At 51.9% G+C, this 24046-nt stretch overlaps 1 protein-coding gene across 4 annotated transcripts in view; it reads left to right on the forward strand.

Moving 5' to 3' along the window:
- Positions 1 to 24046, forward strand: part of GLIS1 (GLIS family zinc finger 1) — a 228342-nt gene that overhangs the window by 129607 nt on the left and 74689 nt on the right. For all 4 annotated transcript variants that reach the window (XM_081220194.1, XM_081220193.1, XM_081220196.1 and 1 more), the window contains 2 exons: positions 10092 to 10269; positions 14566 to 15448. In XM_081220194.1, the coding sequence (XP_081076320.1) occupies positions 10092 to 10269; positions 14566 to 15448 (1061 nt within the window). The remainder of the gene's footprint in view (positions 1 to 10091; positions 10270 to 14565; positions 15449 to 24046) is intronic.

Raw genomic sequence — 24046 nt, forward strand, 5'->3', positions numbered from 1 at the left:
CTTATTGAAGAGACTGTCTTTTCTCCATTGTATATTCTTGCCTCCTTTGTCATAGATTAAACTATGGATGTGTGGGTTTATCTCTAGACTTTCCATCCTATTCCACTGAACTATATTTCTGTTTTTATGCTAGCACCATACTGTTTTGATTACTGTAGCTTTGTAGTATAGTCTGAAGCCAAGGAGCCTGATTCCTCCCGCTCCATTTTTCTTTCTCAAGATCGCTTTGGCTATTTGGGGTCTTTTGTGTTTCCATACAAATTGTAAATTTTTTTGTTCTAATTCTGTGAAAAATGCCATTGGTAATTTGATAGGAATTGCATTGAATCTGTAGATTGCTTTGGGTAGTGTAGTCATTTTCACAATATTGATTTGTCCATTCCAAGAGCATGGTATATCTCTCCATCTGTTTATGTCATCTTTGATTTTTCATCAGTATCTTATAGTTTTCTGGGTACAGGTGTTTTGCCTCCCTAGGTAGGTTTATTCCTAGGTATTTTATTCTTTTGGATGCAATGGTAAATGGGATTACTTCCTTAATGTCTCTTTCTGATCTTTTGTTGCTAGTGTATAGGAATGCAAGAGATTTCTGTGTATTCATTTTGTATCCTGCAACTTTACCGAATTCACTGATGAGCTCCAGTAGTTTTCTGGTAGCATCTTTAGGATTTTCTATGTATAGTACTATGTCATCTGCAAACAGTGACAGTTTTTCTTCTTATTTTCCAATTTAAATTCCTTTTATTTCTTTTTCTTCTCCGATTGCCATGGCTAGGACTTCCAAAACTATGTTGAATAAAAGTGGTGAGAGTGGATGTCCTTGTCTTGTTCCTGATCTTAGAGGAAATGCTTTCAGTTTTCCACCATCAAGAATGATGTTTGCTGTGGGTTTGTTGTATATATAGCCCTTATTATGTTGAGGTAGGGTCCCTCTATACCCACTTCCTGGAGAGTTTTTATCATAGGGACTTAATAGATTAGATGCAGTTAAAGAGAAGATTGATAAATCGGAAAATAAGTTAGTAAACAATATCTAGACAGAAGCATCAAAGTTAAAAAAAAGATGAAAAATTAAGAAAAGAGCATAAGAGAGATATAGAACATGGTGAAAAGTTCTAACATACATTGTTGCCCCAGAAAGATAGATAACGGGCAAAAGTAATATCTGAAGTGATCATGGCTAGTAATTTTTCAAAACAGACAGTTTTGCATGTAGGGGAGTGGAGGCTGCTCTTTCCTTAGTGTCAGAGAAGTCCCAGGCCTCTGTCTAATTAACCCAACTTGCATTACATGCCTATCTCTGAGCCCGTCACTGTGGCACTGTGGCTGGGGAGATGAGACCATGCTGATGGTCTAAACTACCCTGGAAAATGAATAAGAACAACAGAGAGAGCAGACACTTATATAGTGCCTACTGTGTGCCAAGTGTACTGTTCTATGTACTTTACATTTGGTATATAAACCCATTTTAACTTCATAAACTGTGGCACAAAGAAGTTAAGTCACTTGACTTAGACAAGGTCACAGCTGGTAAATGGCAAAACCAGGATTCAAACCTAGTCAGTTAGGCCCCGGAATCTGCATTCTTATCTGCTGTGCTATACTGTCTCTTCTTCTCAAGCCCCATAGATAGATATGGAAATATGGGACCCTATTAAGGTGAGGAAAGGAGGGAATGAATATTAGGTGTTATGGACTGGATGTTTGTGTCCCTCCCCAAATTGAAGCCCTAACCTATGTTGAAGCCCTAATCTATAGTGTGGCTGTATATGGAGATGGGGCCTCTAAGGAAGTAATGAAGGTTAAATGAGGTCATAGTGGTGGGGCCCTGATCCAATAGGATTAATGTCCTTATAAGAAGAGATACAGCACATGTGTGCTCTCCCTCTCCTCTCCCCCACCTCCATGCATGCACTGGGAAAGGGCATATGAGGGACATATTGTGAAGGTGGCTGTCTGCAAGCCAGGAAGAGAGCCCTCACCAGAAACCAAATCATCAGGAACCTTGATCATGGACTTCTAGTGTCCAGATCTGTGAGAAAATACATTTCTGTTGTTTAAACCACCCAGTCTATGGCCTTGTGTAATGTCAGTCCAAGCAGACGAATACAAGCAATCAGCTGCATTGACCCTAAATTTCTTAATGATGTGGAGCAATGTCTGGGTCACCACTGCCTTCCAAGTCTGAGAGAGCTGAACTTACATTTTGATTCCACCATTCAACAGATGCATGACCTTGGGCAAGTCACTTACTCTTCCTCTGGGAAATGGCATTAGTAATTCTGGCATGGAAAGAGCCTAGTACTGTGCATGGCACATAATCAGCACCCTATCAACTTTAATATTCATGATATATTACTAAATGAAAACAGCAGAATACAAGAAAATAAGTATATCATCCTTCTTTTTATCAAAAAATTATATGGATGCTTAGGGAAGTACCATACAGGTTTATGTGTCATCATGTCTGCTGTGGCTCTCTGGTTTGTGGTCTTATACATGATGTCTATTTTCTAATTGTTGCCTCAATACATTTTCTAATTTTTTCTACAGCAAATGTGGGCTAATTGGATAGCAATAAGAGAGTCTGAGGGAAAACTAAGCCCATATATGTGTTTATATACTTACCTGCATCTCCACGTGCAGCCAGCCTTGGGCTGCTCACTTCCTGGCCCTGGATGGGACAGAGTTGCAGGCTCACTCTGGTTTCTCTGTGGCGCCTCCATGCTGCTCAGGTTTTACTGGCCTGAGTCCCCGTAAATCTAGCTTAGCTTTAAAGGGGAATTTATGGAGTTTTTTGTGACCTGGGATAAGAGACGCCGGGCGGCCATAAGCCCGGCGTGAGGCCTCGAGCATCAGGCTCTATAGCTCCAGAGGCCCTGCCAAGGTTACAGGCCCCCTGATGGGGCTTGGGACACCCCAAGACAGCTCTGCATCGAGCAGCCCATCTCGCTGGACTGTGGAGACTGGAGAAAAAGCTCCACCTTCCTGCTTCTCCTCTTTCAGAAGCCCCCACTTCCTGCTGATTGCCAGGCCTTTGGGTTTGATGAGGAGGGAAGAGAGGGGATGACGAGGCAGCACGGAGGCGGAAGGGGCCCTGGAGTGTGGATGCAGCACAGGCCTGGCATCTGCTGAGCATCCTTAGAGAGCCAGCGCTCACCTCCCTGGGCCTGAGAATGGAGCCTGATATTCCCTGCTGTTTGGGGTCTCTAGTGCCCCTCCTGCTCGGGCCTGGCACTCCCACTACTCAGAGGGGAAAGCTAAGGCTCAGAGAGGGGGCCTGCAGAGCCCAGGCTCAGACTCAAGACCCCGTTGGCCTGAGGCTGCCCTCTGTGGCCCCTGGGGCTCACTGCCTGGGAAAGTGGGCCACTGTTGCTGGAGAAACACTACCTCAGGGTGCTGTGACCGTGTGTCTCCTGCCTGTCAAGAAGGCAGTAGAGGGACTTTTACTAAAGTGCTGACTGCACCAGGCACCACACTGCTACATGTATTATCTCATTTACCCCCTCACAGCCACCCCTTAGAGCTGAGATTCTTTTCTCTGTTTTACAGATGAAGGAACTGAGGCTCAGAAGAGTAAGGTAGCTCATCTAGGTTGAAGCAGCCAGAAAGTTAATGGTGGAGCTAGGGCTTCAACCTAGGTGTGTGTGTGCAAAAGCTTGTTTTGTTTCCCCAAGTCACGGTGTCTGATGTAGAGGAAGCACGAAAGTGAACTTTGGACAATCCTCCCAGCCACCCCGCCCCCTTCCCAGTGTTTCCAAGCACCTACTGTAGTTCTAACCATGTGCTAGGAATGAGGGGAATATCCCCAGTGGGGCCCAGGTGTTGAGAGAACCTGCTTGCTGTGTGACTAGGACCAGCCTCTCCCCCATCCGGGCCCCTGTTTTCTCTTCTGTATGTGAAGTAAGTTGAACAAAATCATGTGTCAGAATGCACTGACATTCAGCCGCTCTGGAGCTCCAAGACCTTGTCCTGAAGGATTTCACAGACTCTAGATGAGGCGGGACTTTAACCGCACTTACAAGCATCAATGTGGCCGTACAGAGTATTATAGTCCCCACCTTGTGGTGATGTTGTGGAGATTTAGAGATCAAACATGTCGAGTATTTGGGACTTCCCTGGTGGTACAGTGGCAAGTTAAGAATCCGCCTGCCAAGGCAGGGGACACGGATTCGATCCCTTTTCTGGGAAGATCCCACATGCCACAGAGCAAGTAAGCCCGTGCGACACAACCACTGAGCCTGCGCTCTAGAGCCCAGGAGCCACAACTACTGAGCCTGTGTGCCACAACTACTGAAGCCCGTGTGCCTAGAGCCTGTGCTCCACAATAAGAGAAGCCACTGCAATGAGAAGCCTGCGCACCGCAACAAAGAGTAGCCCCCGCTCACTACAGCTAGAGAAAGCCTGCGCACAGCAACGAAGACCCAACACAGCAAGCAAGCAAGCAAGCAAGCAAGAAAGAAATAAAGAGAAAGAAAGAGGGAGGGAGGGAGGGAGGGAGAGAGAGAAAGGAAAGGAAGGAAGGAAGGGAGGAAGAAAGAAAAAGAAAGAAAGAAAAAGAAACGAAGGAAGGAAGGAAGAAGAAAGGAAAGGAAGAAAGAGGGAGGGAGGGGGAGGGAGGGAGGGAGAGAGAAAGAAAGGAAAGAAAGGAAGGAAGAAAGAAAGGAAGGAAGGAACGAAGAAAGGAAGGAAGGAACGAAGAAAGGAAGAAAGAAGGAAAGAAAGAAAGAAACCACATGTCAGATGCTGGGTTAGGTGCACCCTAACAGGCAGCTATTCGCAGGGGCTGCTGTGTGCAGAGGTGGGGAAGCTTGGGGGAGGGCGGGAGAGACCAAGGAGTGTTCCAGAAGGAGATGCACTTCTGCTGAGCTCTGAGGGCCCAGAGAGATTTGGGAGGTGTCAGGCACCCTGACTGGAGGGCTGGGGTGTGTACAGCGCAGCAGCAAAGCACTGTGGGAGTGGGAGGTAATGCCCAGATAGCGGGTGAGCCCAGGCTGTGGGGACCCCTGAGCCAGGCTGATGGCACCTCCATTTATCAGGTGCCACCAGGGGCTGGCCCTGCAGTCAGAGTCGACAGTGGTTTTCATGTCGTCAACACCCATAAAATGCTCCTTGTTTTACAGATGCAGGAAAGTCTTTCTAACTGCAAAGCCCACCTCTAACTGCTGCACTAGATTGGGGTCAGCATGTTACAGCCCAAGAGCCAGTGAGCTCTTTTTCTCAATAAAGCTTTATTAGAACACAGCCCAATCTTCTGTTTACATGCTGTCTATGGCTGCCTTTCATGTTACAACAACAGAGCTGAGTAGTTGTGGCAGAGAATGTATGGCCTGCAAAGCTTAAAATATGTGTTATCTTGCCTGTTACAGAGAACGTTTGCTCTCTGAGCCCTACACTTGCCATGTGAGCTTGGGTAAATTGCTTGCCCCCTCTGAGCCTGTCAGGCCAATTTCTGACGGTTGTAGCAAAGCTTATAGGTGATGGCTATGAAATGTTTTGTGGACTGTAAAGTGCAGTACCCTGTCACCAGCCTGGCACCTGGCAAGCACTAAAAGTCTGCTTGTCCATGAATGAGGAGCAGTCATCATGTAGGCCTTCCTGGACCCAGCCAATGGCTGCTTCTGGGACAGCAAGGAGGCGGCATCTGGGCCCGAGATGCTGAATGCATCATTGTCCCTCTCATGCAGACTTGGCAGTTTTCAGTGTAAATTAAAATTCCTGTGGGGAGTCACCTTATATGTGGTACCACTTTATAGCCAAGTCATTACGGTAATTTGCAAAGCTCTGTGGTGTGTAACTGGAGCCATTTGCTTTGGATTTGCTGGCTGTGACCTCATTCAGGCTGCCCAGTTCTGCATTTGGTGACCCCTGAGACTTGGGGGCTTGTCCTCCTGAGCCTGGCCTCAGGGTCATCCAGACCTGACCTTCTTGGGGATAGAATACTTCTCATACAGGGCCTTGCCTCCCAGCCCCATCCTGAATTCAAGGATAAATAGAAGAAGTAATTAGCATTATGATCATCATAACTTTTTGAGTGCTTGCTGTGAGATAGGCACCATGCCAAATGCATTGTGTTTGTAATTTTACTTAATTGTCACCACAACCTTGTGAGGTAGGTGTTAGCACCATTTTACAAATGAGAAAACTGAGGCTTGAAGAGGAAACTAAACCAAACTCTTATTACCTAGCCCTGGGGGTGCCAGTCCAGGTTCTGCTATGGATTTGCTGTGTGATTAAAGCAGTGTCTTTCCCTCTCTGAGCCTCAGTTTCTTCATCTATTAATGAAATAGTCACTCAGCCCCAGCCCTGACATTCTAGGTTTTCTCATCAATCTGTAAAAATGAACAGAGGACCTTCTCATCCTCCAAGCCTCCAAAGAAGCTTGATGTATGTGGGGAGAATCAGGTCCAGGGTCTGCTCTTGGCCCCCTGTGGCACAGAGGGAGGCATGGCTGCTGGGTGCCAGTCCCTTTTCAGGGCACCCCCAGCCTGCCTCAGGGCAGCAGGGCTGACATGCCCCTCTCATTCCCCTGCCTTCCCAGAGAAAGACTCCAGCCCTGCTCCCTGGAGATAGAGAGTAAGCCAGGGTGGGTCCTGTGATGCCCTTGGGGACAGAGAGGCAAGATGTCAATGGGCAGGAAGGCAGTGGGAGGGCCCAGGGTTGAAGAGTGACTGTAGCCACATCTTTCCAGTGGTGACAGCACCGCTGGGACAAAGCCTCTGGTTTAATTTCCAGGCGTTAAGAAAGCAGGTGGCCTGGAGCAGAGTCCAGCATGGGTTTGGGGAGACCTGGGTTTGGACTCAGCTATGCCAGCAATTGCCATGTGACCTTGGGTGGCCACTTGCCAGCTCTGGTGCTCATGTCCTTCCCTCTGTGAGGCGGGGAGGGCGATGCTTTCATCAGGGTGCTGTGAGAGTCACATAAGACAAGGGCTTGAATGGGCTTGGATCCCCGAGCAGTGCCAAACTGTGACCTGAGGGGCTCCTTCCTCCCCGCTTCCCAAAGCTGTGTGTTTATTTTTTGTAGGAAGACTTCTTACTGTATCCAGTGGAAAAGAAGCCAATAGTCCCCAATTGTTTGTCTGGTAATGACTGTTTCTTCCCCCAGAGGTGATGAGTTTGCATCCCAACTGAGCCCTTACTCCCTGTTTGACCTTGGGTAACCCACTAAAGTTCTCTGAGCCTTTGTATGCTCATCTGAGATGGAGTGGTCTTACCGCCTGGCAGAGTTGTTGCAAAGATTGAAGTTTAGCAGTCATTGTAATGGCTGCACTTTGACTTCCCCAAAGGCTCCCCAACATGATCTTATTGGAGTCAAAGGTGCGGATGCTTGTTTGGGGGTCCCCAGTCGTTCATCAGTTGGCTGAGAGGCAGCGGGACAGGACTTGAGCTTTGAAGTGTGAGAGATCTGAGTTTGCACTGTGGCCCCGCGTCTTACAGACCCCAGAGCCTGGTGGGAGGCACCTCATCTCTCCAAACTTCAACTTTTCTCATCTGGAAAGTGGCTGTAATGAGCCCACCTCACAGGGATGGACACTTAAAAGAATCAAATGTTCCTGTTGATCAAATAGGAAGGGCTGATGAATAGGGCTTGATACATGCTGGGCTCCCTGGCGCCTTTCTGGGGCCCCGCCTTCCACCTCTCCATACATCCTCCTGTGGGAAGGAGGGGTAGGTAACCCAGAGGTCCCCAACGGGCCTCGTGGGTCCTTGAAAGAAGCTTGGAACCATGTCCCTGACCCAAAGACGCTGGAAGAAAGACGCTGGCAGAACAGCCCCATGTGGTGATGAAGCTCTCTTTGTGCCAAATGCTATTAACGGTCATAAAATCATCCACAGTTTTCTCAGGCCCAGTCCCAGGGTTTGCCTCAATGGGACAATAAAATCACAAGCAGAAACAATTTGGAAAAGGCAGAGACCGCCTTGCAGAGGAGGAGTTAAATGAGCGGCAGCCGGCTCTCATTAACTCAGGCCATTCACATTTGTTACCAGGGATTTCTTTTTAATTAAAAAACAACCAAGTTATTAAAAAATAAGCTTGTGAGGGGCTGGCCAAGCAGCAGCCAAAGCCAGCAGGAGTGAGCGTTCCTCACAGCAGGACATTGGCCCAGTGCTTGGCCTGGGAAGGTGACCAGAGGTCCGCTTCTGAGGAAATACTTCTCTGGAGACTTCTCACCTGCCCTGGGACCTTGAGAGCATGGCATTCTCATCTGCAAACTGTAAAGTGCTCGGCAGGTGAATGCCTAGTGCCTGTTCGGAGCTTTGGGCACTTGGCGAGTAAGCACTGAGCGTCTGGCCTTCTGTGAAGGGGCTGCCTGGGGGTGGGGTCAAGCTGGAATTAGGGTTGGGGGAGGTGGATCCTTGAGGATGAGGTTGGACTTCTGTCTGCCTAAGAGGCCACTTTTTATTACATAGTGATTAAGACATGGGTTTGGGTCTGATGGACCTGAGCCAGAGATCCAGCCCAGACTCTTACTAGCTGTGTGATCTTGGGTGAGTAGTTTAGCCTTCCTGAGCCTCTGCTCTCTCCTCTGTACAATGGGCATAATGCTGACCTCTCCCTACGAGGGCTGCAGGGGGCCCCAGTGAGGCAGTGGAGTCAGGGCCTGCACATCCTGCTTAGCTTCAGGGCTGATGGTGTGCTGGTGTCAGCTCTTTTCTCATCTTAATGGTTTATCTTGCTCAGTGTTGACAGTCCCTGGACAATCCTTGGGCCTGTTAATAATGTTTTATTGCATCTGTCAGACACTTTATACTTTTCAAAGTGCCCTTTGACAATACAAGCACTTCGGGTGCACCACCTACTAGGCACCCGCGCTTGGCTAGGGCTCTGCACCTCAGCTCTCAACACCTCACAGCATCTCTGGAGAACTGGTGTGGCTGTCCCCCTTTGACACAGGGGGACTCAGCCTCCGGAAGGGACCTGTCCGAGTCACAGACTTGGTTGGGGGCAGTAGGGGCTCACACTGGGCCCATCAGGCCCCAAAGCCCTTTCCTCCTTAGCATAACCCTGCCAAGTGACTGGGCAGAAAGCCCAAGAAGATAGCCTTCAGATTAACCCTCCTCACACTATAGATGAGAAAACTGAGGCCCAGAGAGGGCAAGTGGCTTATAACAACCATGTCTAACATGTTTGTTATACTTTATATAGTTTTTAAGGGCTTTCAAGGGCTTTATGTAGATTTCAAGACTAATTGAGGCACGTCTGCCTCAGTTTGTCTTCCTAAAAATCCCAGGAGTGGGGCACGGCAGGGCATCTGATAGGCTGTCAAAGAACCGTGGAGGGTAAGCTGTGACAAAGCGAAAGAGAGGCATGGACATATATACACTACCAAACGTAAGGTAGATAGATAGTGGGAGGCAGCCGCAGAGCACAGGGAGATCAGCTCGGTGCTTTGTGACCGCCTGGAGGGGTGGGATGGGGAGGGTGGGAGGGAGGGAGATGCATGAGGGAAGGGATGTGGGAACAGATGTATATGTATGACTGATTCACTTTGTTATAAAGCAGAAACTAATAAAAAAATAAATTAAAAAAAAAAAAAAGAACTGTGGAGGATACAGAGGCGTGAATGACTGTATACGGTGCTTCTATGGGGTAATGCAATTTGGAAAACAATGTGGATTCAGCTTCCGTGATAAGAAGGACTCATGCTGTTTGGTGAGCACCTCCTCCTTGACCTACAGATGTTAGTGATGCTCACTCGGCCTGCTGGGCAGCCAGCCCCAGCCACGGCCTTGCATCTTGTCAAATGAGCGCCAGGATCATAGCTTGTAAGCTCCAAGAGGCAGGAGTGTGTGTCTAGCTCACCATGTTTCCTGCACCCGGATAGTGTCTGGTACGTTGTAAGTGCTCTGTTTGTGTAAAGATCAGTTACCCACTGGAACTCAGCATCTGCATCTGAGAACTGGGGATTTTATTATTGATCCTGCTGGTGATTATGGGAATTAATAGGTGTCCGCAGTGCCTGGAATGCAGCAAGGGTTCAGTTAGTGTTTCTCAAGGGCACTCTGTCCCACCCGGTACCCCAGTGACTGCCCTCTGCAGGCCATCCCCACTCACTTTGTCTCCTTTTCCTGTCTCTCTCTGCATAGTGAACGGGAGCTACGGCCACTGCACTCCGGGCTCGGAGAAGAGCCTACTGGACCTGGACCTTGCTGAAGGCCCTGGCCCCCCCTGCCGCCAGGGCCTGTTTCTCCCTGCAGGAAGCCCACCACCCCGGGGCCACCCCTCAGCCTGTGAGAGGCTGCTGCATTTCCCCCACCCCAGCAGGTATGTGCTCCGACCCCATGCGTCAGCTGCCTTCTGTGGACGGTAGCTGGAAGCCACAGATCTAGGGCCTCCAGACCTCACCTGGTCTGCCTGGCTCGTGGGACACACAGGGAAACTGAGGCACAGGAGGGCCAGAGACCAGCCGGAGCCCAGTAGCACGTGGATGGCTGCCTGGTCTAGGCTCTGGACCTCAGCATTGCAAGGCCCCATGAGAGACAGGAGTGGCTTTATTGAGGTGTGTTTCCCTGTTGCAGAAGCTGAGCTGACTTTACAGAGAATCAGTCATTTCAGAAGAAGAAAAAGATTCAGAGGATGGGGGGAGAGGTTGGGGAGGGAAGACCCAGCTCAGGGTTCACGCATGCTGTAGTGATGAACCCTGGACTGCTCCGAGAGCCGAGGGGGGTCCCTCCACCCAGGCGTCTCCTGCCCCAGGAAGCCATCACCCCATAGAACTATGCCAGGTAACCATCATTCAGTGCTGGTGCATTACCAGTGATGTTCACCTCTGGACAGATGTTCTGCCAGATTGCATATGGGGCTGAACTCTGCCTCCTGCGGCTTCTCCCAGGATCCAAGCCATGCCCCTGTGCCCTCTGGTTTGCGGACAGGCAGAGGCCAACCACAGACAGGCCTCTGCACCCACCTGCTCAGCCCTAGGGCCCTGAGCCAGTGCCTGGGGCTGCTGGCCTGGGGCCTGTCTCACAGATCACAGAGTCTAAAAACTGGCCCAGTTGCCTGTTTGCAATTGGTTCCTTCACCAGTCATTTATCGGGGGCGAGTGCCCTGGTGAAGGAAGCAGAGATCTCCCCGACAGAGTTTACTTTCCAGTGGGAGCTCCATGGTGGGAGATATTACTGATTAGCAGGATGCTTATTCTTCCCACATGGAACCATTTTTCTCTGAGAATGTAGATTCCCTGTGGCTTTCTTTGGTATTAATGAGACTTCTGATTTACAGGAGTGTGTTAGTCTGCTTGGGCTGCCATAACAAAACACCTCAGGTTGGGGGGCTTAAACGACAGACATGTATTTCCTCACAGTTAGGGAAGTTGGAAGTCCAAGATCGAGGTGTCTGCAGGTTTGGTGTCTCCTGAGAGCTCTCTCCTTGGCTTGCAGATGGCCACCTTCTCACTTGCTGTGTCCTCACATGGTCTTTTCTCAGTGTGCACACCCCTGGTGTCTTTTCTTCTTACAAGGACTCCAGTCTGGTTGGATAAGGCCCCACCCTATGACCTCATTTAACCTTAATTACCTCCCTGAAATCCCTACCTCCAAATCCAGTCACAAAGGGGTTTAGGACTTCAACCTGTGAATTTTCGGGGGATACAATTAAGTACATGATGAGGAGTTCAGCAAGCATCCTTTAGACTTGGAGCTGTGCATTGTTTGGTGACAGTCAAATGCATTTATCTGCTTGATTGTTCACTGAGGCCCCCCCAGCAGCATCCAGTTTCTCCAGTGAAAGTCTATCTCATGGCAGAAGCTACACTAACCTAGTGAAAGCTAAGGAAGTGGATTTTTGTTTTCTTTTCTCTTTCGGTAGAGACGATCAGAAACATCGTTTGTCATTTTGAATGTCATTTGACAGGGCACAGGAGAGTCTGTACCCAGAACCCTATGCCAGCATCAGTCTGAGTTGCTGCCACCTCTGCTGCTGACCTGGCTCTCCCAAACTCCCTCATTTTCCTAAAGAAAAAGAGGGCCCCAGCCCCTATCCCATACCCAGTTGGATCCTGTGCCTTCTCCCTCCCGCCAGATTGCCTTGTGTTTGGGGTCTCTCCATTCACGCGGCTCCCTCTGATTCAAACAGATCCAGGTTCACATTCCTGCTCTATCACTGCCTGCCTCTGAGGGCTTGGGCAAGTTGCTTCCGTTTTCAAAAGTGTCAAACAGATAGTAGTCTCTCCCTTGAAGAACTTGGCCATGCCTTCAGCTACCATGCACCGTTACACTGTTAGGATTTATGAGACGGCCCCTGGGAAAGCACCTGGAGTTGTCCACTTTTTCTAGGGACCACACTCACAATTTCTAGAGATGTGATGGGATTTGTCTGGGGTGTACAGGGCTCAGCGGCAGAGCAGGGCCAGAACCATTGCCTGCCCTCACAGGGACACTGAGGGCAAGGGGAGGGCCTGCCTTAGCTGGCATTCGGAGCCAGGAAACCCTAAGGCCTGAGCTGGCCCCTCCCTGCCTGATGCCATTCGAGGTTTTGCTGTTGATTATTCGGCTAACTTCAGTCACAGAACACCACAGCTGTTCTCTTCTGGTGTTGGGTGCTTTAAGCTGGCGCTGTTTTTAAAGCAGTTGCTTCAAACAGATGCTTACCTGGCTGCCCTTCCCCATCCGTGCCCACCTCTGCCAGGCCCAGGATCATGACCACGCAAGGAAGAGCTGTGCACTTATTTTTTTTTAACCTCCACAAAGTCACAGCTTCAAATCCGATCTTTAAGCCCTTCAGAGCTTTCTGCTGGCAGTGGTGGGCCCAGGATCCCCAGCCCTGGAGATGGTGGGGGGGGGGTATGTGTTTGCTCCTTCTGATTCCACCTGGTGACCATGCTTTGGACAGCAGAGTTTCTGGGAGGGAAGAGAGGTCTCTGGTGAGTGAGGCAGAGAATTGTTCAAGTGTAGTTGAGAACCAAACAGAAGAAGAGCCCCTCCCCCAACCTCCTATCCAGGGAGCACTTCAGGTTAGGTCTACACAGGAGAACTCTACACCTGGGAGGGAGAAGGGGAGCCTGGGTTCTGGTCCCAGCCCTGCTGCTGGTTTGCTGCTTGTGACTGCAGTGAGCCCTGTGCCCTCTTGGTAGCGATGGGGTTGGAGCCGGTGCTCTCGGAGGGCTCCGGGCTCTGACTTTCCTTCTCCCCTGTCCTGTCCCCTCCCTTCCACCTCAGGGCTGGAGCGGAGGATGCCACAGCTGCAGGGAGCCCGAGAGGGAGGGGCTGGGGCTACAGGGCCACGCTGGGAAGCAGAGGGACAGGTGATGGCGCCACAACCCCCGGCTGCAAAGAGCCCCAGGATGGCAGTGTTAATGATGGCCGTGCTGATGGCCCCATTCACCCTGCTGTCCTCTCCCCAGAGGGCTGTCACAACATGTTTCCTCCCTTGATCCTGGCAGCCTCCCTCTGAGGCAGGGAAGGCTAGTCCTTATTTCACAGGTAGGAAGACTGAGGCTCGGATGGGGACAGGTATGAGGGCACGTGGGGCATACTAGTCAGATTTCGGGCACATAAGCAGGCCTCCTGTTCTGCCCAGCCAGCTCCTGGGGCTTCTCGGACCCTGAGCCCAGTGTCACCTTGCTGGTCTCTCCCCTTCTCAGAGTCCTCTGATGACTGGCAGGCCCTGATATCTCTTCTTGCACTTATTTGTCCCACATTTGGGAGAGGCCCCTTCTAGGAATGCATGTACCACATGTGTGATGATGATAGCATCTTGGCCAGCTGGGTCCTGCCCATCACCATCCTCACCCTCAGGAGAACCATTCGACGCTGGGCTACAGGGACAGGCCCAGACCACATTGCTAAGTAAGGTTCGCTGAGCTGCGAGTGGCTGAGACCTGAGGGTTAAGAGATGTTAACCCAGGTCTCTTGCTGCCCCACCTGGCTTGCCTGCCTACAGCTTCATTTTGGACATTCATGACCTTGAAATTCCGGACATTCCCCCCAAGAAACTTTTCCTCAGTTCTTCCTAGGATGACCCCTCACTGTGATTGTGATTCAAACCCCACCCGCTGATGTTCACAGTGGAAAGAACAGATTGCTTGGGGCAAAACATCACATTTTTAGAAATTAAGAAAGATTACAAGAATTAAGAGAGATTTAAGGGACAAGTAAGCAGAATTTAAAGCAAACTGGACCTGGTGTCCCTCAAAGAGCCATCCTCAGCCTTCTTCCTCCAGAAGTCACTAGAAGGTCACGGGGAGGGGGACAGGGCAGACCCAGGGAGGCCTCAGTGGCAGGACGGATAGCACTTGGGCTGGAGACGGTGGGCTGGAGTTAATAAAAGGATGAAATGCGCTCCTTTCTGGCATCCTCCTCGGCACATTCATGTCTTCAGACCTCCTGCCTCTCTTGAACCTCTTCCCAGCCCCCTCCTCTTCCTCTCTCTCCCCTTCTCCCTCCACATTCTTCCCTGCTGACCGGGCAACCAGTCCTGGTCTGTCTGCTGCCAGCCCTCAGCCTCGCTCTCTTGTTCTGGGCTTCTCCACCCCTCGGTCCTCAGGCTCCCCACCGTCCCCTGCCCGGACCTCCCCACCGTGGAGTGCCCACCCTCTCATGAGCCCTGTGCACTGTCTTCCAGGTCGCCCAGGCCCCAGGCCACCTATGTGAACGGAGGCCTCCCAGCCACACAGCACATCAAGCAGGAGTCCCTGCCTGACTACCGGGCCATGACGGAAGCTCGCGCACCCCTGTCTGCCCACTGCCGGGCCCCGCCAGCCACGGGCCTGCACACAGACCTGGACCTCTCGGGCCGAGGCCTCGCCAACCCCGCACCTTCCTGCTACCTTCTGGGCAGTGAACCCAGTTCTGGCCTGGGCCCCCCACCTGAGGCCCACCTGCCCGAGGGTGGCCTGAAGCGCTGCTGCGTCTTGGGCCTTCCCCCTGCATCCTCAGCCTCCGCCGCACCCTGCGCCTCCTCCGACATCACCTCCATCATCCGCTCCTCCCAGACAGCTCTGGTCACCTGCGTAAATGGACTCCGGAGCCCCCCTCTGCTGGGAGACCCGGGGGGCCCTCCCAAGAGGGCCCGGCCCAGCCCTGCGTCCACAGAGAGCCACGAGGGCAGTTTGCAACTTGAAGCCTGCCGGAAGGCCGGCTTCCTGAAGCAGGAGCCCGCGGACGAGTTCTCAGAGCTCTTCGGGCCTCACCAGCAGGGCCTGCCGCCCCCCTACCCCCTGTCTCAGCTGCCGCCTGGCCCGGGCCTTGGAGGCCTGGGGCTGGGCCTGGCGGGCAGGGGCGTGGCTGGGCGGCAGGCGTGCCGTTGGGTGGACTGCTGTGCAGCCTACGAGCAGCAGGAGGAGCTGGTGCGGCACATTGAGAAGAGCCACATCGACCAGCGCAAGGGCGAGGACTTCACCTGCTTCTGGGCGGGGTGCGTGCGCCGCTACAAGCCCTTCAATGCCCGCTACAAGCTGCTCATCCACATGAGGGTGCACTCGGGCGAGAAGCCCAACAAGTGCATGGTGAGTTCCCACGGCCGCCGGGCTGTGCCCCCGCCGCCCCCAGCAGAACAGCACCCACCTCACTGCCCTGGGAGAGCCCTGCCTAGGCTCCTCACCCTGGGGGCTGGCTGGGATGTGGCCACTGGTCACAGTGGTCAGTGCCCTGTCACTGGGAACCTTGGCGGAGGGCCAGGTACCCCATCCTCCACCCTCCATAGCCTGTTGTCACACACACTCGTTCAGGTGGTGACACACGTGCTCTGAGGTCAAAGCGGCTCGGCCAGCCTTCTCTCTTACATACAAATGCTCAGTGTCACACCTGCCGATGGCCAGGTGAGTCATGGAGAGTACGCTCTCCCCCAGCACTGGCTCTTCACCCAGAGTCCTTCCCAGGGAGGCTCTGGGGCCTCCTGGAGCAGCCACAGGCTTGATTTCCTCCAGAGAGCACAGTCCTCACAGGCTTTCGGCTTGAGAGCTGTGGGTACCCAGGGCAGGCTTTGGGGTAAGGCCAAGGGTTAGCAGGTAAGGCCCTGGATAGCACCTGCAGTGTTCTGGCTGAGGTTGAAACTAAGCTTTCCAGGGAGATACACACACACACACACAAAATATAGGCACCCAGGCCTCCAGCCCTTCTAAGTGGTCATCTGCATGTTCTGCTCTCACTGTGGTGGAAATCCGTATCAGAGGTTAGAAATTTAGTCTTAGTCCCTGATATCTTTAGCCAAGCCATTGTGCCTACCCACAGGGCCCAGCCAGCCACCAGGACAGGCGCCTGCCTGGGGTTGGAAGGGCTGATGGAGCCACCAAGGCCCAGCTCCGTCTTCCCAGCTGCTGGGGCTTGGGTAAGGCAGAGGAAGGAAGCAGTGTGTTTGGTCTTCAGGGCCAGCGTTGTAGCCAAAGTTGAGTTCTTCCAACACTTGTGTGCTGTCACTGGGCCCTGCCTCATGGAGAACTCAGTCTGGGAAGGGGTGCAGCTTGGGGAGAGGTGTACCTCTGTCCCTGCTCAAAGTGCAGGGCAGCATTTGCAGGACCAGGGAGGGGCAACCAGCAGCATAAACTCCATCCTCCTGGGACCAGCTGTTCACCCTTGGGGCACATCTGCTTGTGGAGCTGTGAGCTGGGTACCCACTGGACCAGCTTATTCAGCTTTGAGGAGGCTGGGTCTTGAGGATGACAAGGAATTCACTTTGCAGACAAGTGAGGGTCAGGGTTGGCATGCTGGGGTCGTGGGGAGTGAGCAGGCTGAGAAGCTGACTGTACCGTGTGTCTTTGGGCCGAGAGTGTGCTGGAGGCAGAACTGGTGGCTGGGCCGGTTCCTGGCGATGCCCCTGTTCCTTTGGGGTGTTGTGACACGTGCCTTGTGGGAGGGCACGCCCCTGCCTGGAAGGAGATGCCCAGCGGATGTCGCCGGGTAAGGCTCCTGGACCGCAGACAGTCCTGTCTCTCTCTGAGATCCTGCAGTTGACAGCTGCCGGGCTACAGTTCTCCTTCATGTCTTCTCTCCTGGGGTGATCCCAGTGGTGTACGCAGGGTCCTCGAAGAGGCTGCCTGGCCTGAACCCTGGTGTGGTGTGGTCAGTGGCCTTCTCGCACTCAGGCTCCCGTGTAGAATCGCGGCATCCAGGAGTTCCTGTGCTAGACATGAGGGACCTTGGAGATGATCTAGGCCTTCCCTGTCGATTTTCCAGGTTGGGAAATTGATGCCCAGTGAGTGGGTCACAGAGGCTCAAATCACTCAGAGCAGTCTCGGGATCTCTCTGTAGGGTTTCTTCTCTGGGGCCAGCCTGCCAGAATCTCTTTTGCTTCAGCAGATTCCACAGAACACTGGCTTACACCTGGCTCTGGAGACAGACCTGGACCTGCCAAGATCTTTGCCTGAGGGCACTCACAGTCAGAGATGCGTGGGAGATGGGTGACAGGGTCTGGGATGGAGTTTGCATCGGCCCAGGGAGGAGAGATCTAGAAGGGCTTCATACAGGAGGTGATGTTCAAGCCCTGTCTGTACTTACCCATGGTTGCGTTTAATCTTTACAAGAGTCCTGTAAAACCAAGGGTTTTTATAGGTGAAGAAACAAACCCCACATTGGGGGTCAGTAGGGTCCAGCTGGCCTTCCACCTGCTGCTGTGAGAACACTTCATCTTGCCTCTTAGGGGGTTTAGGATTATGGTAATAACACCAGCAAGCAGCTCCTGAGTGCTGACTGTGTGCGGGGGCTATTCTAAGCCCATGGTCCTCCTACTCCATGTGGTCCTCACAACAACCCTATGGGGCAGATACTATTAATCCCCATTTTACAGATGAGGAAACTGAGGCTCAGAGAGACGGCATAATTAACCCCAGGCCACACAGCTAGTTAGAGACAAACCATAACAACAATAATAATAGAGGCTAATAATCATGACAGTAATAATAGTATTGATAAGAACGATAAAAATAACTTGCCCAGGGTTACACGGCTAGTAACCATTGGAGTGGAAGTTGAACTCACATCTTTCTAAGCCGTGATGCTCTTGTTTGTGTATATCTTCTCCTGTTAAACTGATTATTCTCTGGGGTCCAGGTACCAGCCCTGCCGGGTGCCATCCTCTGGAGATGGTAGCAGAGATCTCTGAGCTCCGCCCTGCCCGCAGTGGGAGCGCTCCCCCTTCCTGCGAGGCTGGTGCAGTAGGTAACCCAGGGGAAGGGGCGGGCCCTAACCTGCACCCCAGATAAATACAATCTCCCTTCCCTGTAAAATTATTAATTTCTCATGACAGGCCTCTGCTACCATGTGCTGTAATAGACAAAGGAATTTTGGACCCGGAGCCTCTGGAGAACAGGAAGTAGATGAGACACTTTGATTGCAGAGTAAATGGCCCACTAAAATAGCAGTTAATCCTTTTATTATCTTTCCAGCAGCCGTTTCCACAGTTCTTTCATGAGGTAAGCCTTCCCCGCCCCGTCCAACTGTAACACTCCCATCCTCACAGCTGGTTCACATTTAGCCTGCGGAGCCTCTGCTTCCGCACCGGGCGGGCCTAGAGGTGCCTGGAGGAGCCCAGCTCCCCTCTGCCCAGGCCGTCCATCCTCAGGCTCAGCCGGGGACCCAGGACTCGCCTCACTGGCCCACAGGGTGCACCGCCCGCCCCCCACCCTGCCCTTTCCACAGCCCTTCCACGCCGTCCAGCGGAAGCTCCTTAATCTCTTTGCAATATCCTGTTATGTTTCTTACGTTGTCGGAGTTGTCTTAGCCTTATTATATTTGGGGTTTCATCTGTGTTACGATAGCAAGGTTACGTCCAACCCAAATACTGACGCGACGCCTCGAAGACGTTAACTTTGAAAAGATTACTTTCTTGCTTTCTTAGGTTGGCCCTCTCAGACGGTTGGAATTCTGATTGTCTGAGACTGCAGAAATTAGTAGACTCTGAGTTTGCATTTCTCCACATCGAGAAAAAGACAGGTAGAGGAGAAAGAGGAAAACTTCTTATAACCTTGGGTTTTATGAAATAATCATGACAGCAACCCCTGACTTTTGTGAAGAGCTTGACCAAAGCTGTGAGCGCAGCATGAAGGTGTAAAAGGCAGGTGAAAACCCAAGTCCAGAGTCACACCGACCTCCGGCCCTGCCACTTACCAGCTGTGTGACCTCAGGCAGGTGACTTAACCTTTCTGAACCATAGCATATACTCAGTTGTAAAACGGGGTGATAATAGTACCTACCTTTTAGGACTGTCGTCATTAGGATTAAAAGAGATGACATAGGGAACTGCTTAGTTAATTCTCATCTTCCCCAATCACACTCTTCACACTGATGGTCTTGGGAGATTCATACGTTAGCCCTAGGAGTTAGGACAGGATCTTTGGCAGCTATTTTACAAATGAGGAACCTGAGGCTCAAAAGAGCCAGTCAGGAGTGGAACCTGGACTTGAGGTCAGCTAACTGCTGCAGCCTCTGCTGTTGTTGGTGAGGTGGGCAGAGCTATCACATGTGCTGGTGGCCTTGTGGTCAGGTGTCTGCCAGCGATGCAGAGCCCCTGCTCGGTGCCAGACAGTGGCTGTTCGGGGTAAGAAGGGGGAGCCAGGGCAGAGGCACAGGGAGGAGGCTCTAGTCCCTGCCCTCCAAGTTCTGATGCACAGCTGGAGCCTTGAGGCTGGACTTAACATCCTGCCCGGGTTCCTCTGGCAGCTGCAGCCGCACTGACCATCGGTCCCCATCCCTTACCCCGCCCAGTCTGTCCTAGGTGCCACTGGACCTGGGACCACGGATATACCTCAGAGAGAGGCTTGACAGGGGGTCCGGGATAACATCTTATGGAAAGTCCTGAGGGAGAAGAGACCTAATATATTCTGAGACAGTCTCTCTCCAGCCAGGGATTACCATGCCCATTTTACAGAAGAAGAAACTGACATTCAGAGATGCAATGGCATGCTCTGTATCACCAGGCACAGCTGCCTGGACCATTCCACAGGCCACACTGCCCTCTACCACTCGCCTTTGCCCAGCTTCTCTATTCAGCAGAGTCGAGTCCTCGTGCATCTCACATCACAGTGTGTGGGGGTCCCAGGGCATCTGCTCCTTCCGGCCCCCATGTCCTGAGACCAGCCTAGTGGGTTGGGCACATTCCCAGGCCAGCTGACACCCCTGACTCATCTCAACGTCTCAGGCTCATCCCAGGGAATTATCCGGGAGTTCGAGATGTCTGAGCTGGGGCTTTACCAGTCCATCCTCATCACGTAGGGAGAGGGCACGGGGAAGACAGGCCCTGAGAGGATGGGGGTCCAGGATGGCACAGTAAATAGGGCAGCTTCAGTGGGCAGGGGGTTTCCTGAAGGGGCCGGTAACCAGAAGTTGGGGAAGTTAGACTGTGGGAAACTGACCCTCGACTGAGGGAAGAATCCTCCCCTTGAGACACTTGCCTCACTGGAGGGGCAGCAGCCTCTCCTGTGTGCCAGGAGTCGGGGGTCCAGAGACAAAGATGATGTGATGTGAGACTTCTAGCGCCGTGGGAAGGATTCTGCCCTTGAATCTTGCGATCTTATTGCTGGATGATGGAGGGAGGGAGGGAAGCCAGGAGCTGAGGATTTGAGCCTGGCTGCTTAAGCTTGTTGGAGTCAGTCAATGGGGGGACAGGAACGTTATTGAAATACTCATTGGGTGTTTTTCAGTATTGAGGGCTTCCACACATGTGTGATCTCAGCACTCAGAACATTCCTGGAGACTGAAATTATCCCCATTTTACAGATGCGGAAAGGAGAGTCCAGTTCATGCCCAAGTTCAGGCCCCAAGTGAATCATGGGGTCAAATTTGGACCCAGGTCTCAGCCTGACTCCAAGGACTGTGTGCTAGCCATGACCCCAAGCCACCTCCCAGGCAGAGAATCATCAGTCTGCTTGCAAATGTCGAGAGAATATCCAGATCTGAAACTTATTTGGCAAGCGGACACCGAGCACCTCCTGTGTGCCAGGCCCTGGTGGGCCGTGGGGTCACAGAAGGGAATCAAAGCCAGCCTGGCCCTGTGGAGCCCTGACGGAGCAGGGAAACAGATAGACGTCTGCATTTAACTACTTTTCCCAAGCCAGCGCCCCATCATCTTGAGAGCCTGCAGGTCCCTGCCCTGCTGACATGATGGGTCTTTTGTCCTATATGAGAGGAGAGAACACTCATGGGATGAAGAATAAGACATTTTACCTTTTAAAAAATAAATAAGTCACCTGAAAACAGTCTCCATTTCTGGAGGCTGGGGTTTCTGGTAAGATTAAAAGGCTGCAAAATTGAATATGGTTTTAAACCCCTTGCCCTGGAGGAGCCTGCTGTACATGAGCCCATAGAAGCCAAGCTGTTCCAACCAGGTCAAGCCCACCCACTTTGGAAACAGAGGCCTGAGCCTCATCTCGTTCTGGGGGTTGGGGGCGGGAGGGTCTGGGTAGGAAAACCTTTCTGAGCAAAGGCAGCCATCTAGTTTGCATCCAGATATGCCCTCGTTAACAACCCTTACTGAAGTCCCTCCTCTGGGCCTTGGCTTTTTCTGATACCTCTGCCTGGAATGCCTTTCCCAACCCAGCAAACTCCTAACCTTCCTGCCCAACCCAGTCCAGTGTCCCCTCCTCGGCACCCCTTTTCTCCGTGTGTCCTGCTCTCCCAGCACTGTTGCCCCATTTATAACAGTGCTCCTGGTATGGCTGAGTGTCTTGGGGACCACATGCTCTTTGGCACCTGGCCTGGCCTTGGAGGCAGAGGAGTTGAGTCTGCTCCCGAGTACAGAGGCTCTGCCCTAGTGGCCATCTGTTCTCTCTGCTCCGACACTGTGTGACGTCGCCCAGACACTGCCCGCCAGAGCAATTTCCCATAAAGTTACAAGAATGCAGGGACCTTAAAGATGGTCACATCCATCCCTAATCTGGTGCTTGAAGTTTTCCTGCAAGAAAGCCTTAATCTGAAACCTGGCTTTGCTACCTAGCAGCCTATGATTGTGTGCAAGTAACTTGATTTCTATAAGCCTCTGTTTTCTTACCTGTAAAGTCGAGGGAATAGAAGTGTTGTGAGGCTTCGATGAGGTACTATACATGAGATGTTACGTACTGCCTGGCACACAGTGAGTGCGCAACAAATGGTCTGACTGCTCTGGGCAGTTTGCGTTAGGAAAGGAGAAGAGGGAGGGTCTAAAAAGCACAGGGGCCATGCAGTCATGAGCGTCCCTAAAGGAACAGAAAAGCCCGTAGTAAGTCCCAGCTCTGCCATGGATGTGACCTTGGATGGGTCACTTGGCTATGCTGAGCCTCAGTTTCCTGAACTGTGAAATGGGTTTAATGCCTAGCACTCTGTGTTCCTTGGGTGCTCAGCAGATGCTAATGCCCTTTCCCTCCTTGAAGCCAACGTTCCAGCTCTACAGACCTTGGCTTACACTGGATGCCTTCCTATCTCCCTCAGTTTTTAAAAATCAAATTCAGGGACCTTCCTAAGGAGAGGCTTTCTGGAAACTCCAGCTTTGCATTCAACTCAGAGCCCTGAGGGCCCCCTCTCATCACTGTACAGAGGGGGAAACTGAGGCCACAGATGGAAGAGGCTTGCCTGGGAAAGAGGAGAGGAAGGAGACAGGTGGAGCTGGAGACTCATCCCAGCTCTGCTGCTCACTGACTGTGCCACCTTGGACAAGTCACTTCACTCCTGAGCCTCTGTTAATGTATCTGTACAGTAGGGCTTCTGATGCTCACCCCAGAAGAGTCTCTGTGAGGGGTGGACACCTGTGGTCCACCAACTGCAGAGGGCTCTGCAGAGGGGATCAAGTTGAGTCCCCATCTCCCAGTCCAGTGCTCCTGCCTGTAACCCGGCCCCAGAGCACACAATCACCCTCATAGGCGTGTCCCTCCCAGATGGGTTTCCCATCGGGCACAGAACCTTTTAGCCACATGCTCCCCAAATGCAGTGCTTGGCCTTTAGGCCTCTGTCTGCAGCTCTTCTAGCTTCCTCCTTCTCTGCTTCGCAGTGCCCCCATACCTCCCCCCTCTCCCTTCCACCCCTATCCCCCATCCCTCCTACTCCCATTCACTTCCCCATCCCTACCTCATCTCCATCCCTGACTCCCCGCCCTCCGTCTTATTTGAATTCTGAGCCAGAATTTGGTGAGCCAGGGTGGACCAATGGCTAAAGGTATAGGATAACTGTTGGGGTTCAAATCTCTGCTCTGACCCTTAACCAGCCGTGAGACCTCAAGCGAGTCACGTGGCCTCTTTGAGCCTCAGTTTCCTGTCTGTGTAAAAGGGAGAGTGTTGTGAGAATTAAATGAGATCATGTATATGGAGCACTTACCTCATGCCTGGCAAAATACTCCATGCTTGAAAACAGGAGCCCTTGTTCCTTTTTTTTTTTTTTTTTTTTTGAGTCATCAAACCCAAGCTCTCATAGAATTGAGAATTCCTGGGAGCACCAAACTTGAGGGTACAGGAACACTGGCCAAGTTTTGTGAACTCCACACTGCTTTATGGAATATGAAAAAAATTAAGGATAAAAAAAACACAGCCCTCTGAATTGAATTTAAAATAATAAAAAGAGAGAAAGCTTTTGAATTTAATGTAAATGGAATTGAAATGATTCTCTTATTGGACTGAGAAAGTCAGATAAAATCAACAGTGACTTGAAGAAAGTGTCCAGAACATGTTTTCTAAGAGGGACATCCTGGAAATGGTAAACTTCATGAGTGAGCATTAATAGGCTCTGTCTCCACAGGATGGCAGATGGGTTCTCTGAGCCAACGGCACGCGCCTCACTTGGCCTGCTGCAGTGACTGACCTCATCCATTAAAGGGGTGATGGGCCGCACCAGCGCTACGGCCTCAGTCACCTCCAGGACCCAGGACACTCAGCTTACCTGTCCCCCTCCCTCGGGAGAGTGCCTTGGGCTCAGCTGTGCTGTCTCCCCCCGTCACACCTGCCACCTTTTCAACACAGCTTTATTGACACCCATACTGTGCCAGGTTTGATGCTAGAAGCAGGAGGCGCAGCATCAAAGGAGGAATGGTCTGGTGCCGAAGGAATCAACCAAATGCTGCAGAGGCACGGAGGAGGGAGAAGGCTTCCCCCAGGATGTCATGAGAGCTGGGCTTTGAAGGGAGGGTAGGAGCTTTCCAGGTGCAGACCATG

The sequence above is a fragment of the Mesoplodon bidens genome (assembly GCF_964165515.1).
Source record: "Mesoplodon bidens genome assembly, chromosome: 2".
NCBI classification, from domain to species: Eukaryota; Metazoa; Chordata; class Mammalia; order Artiodactyla; family Ziphiidae; genus Mesoplodon; species Mesoplodon bidens.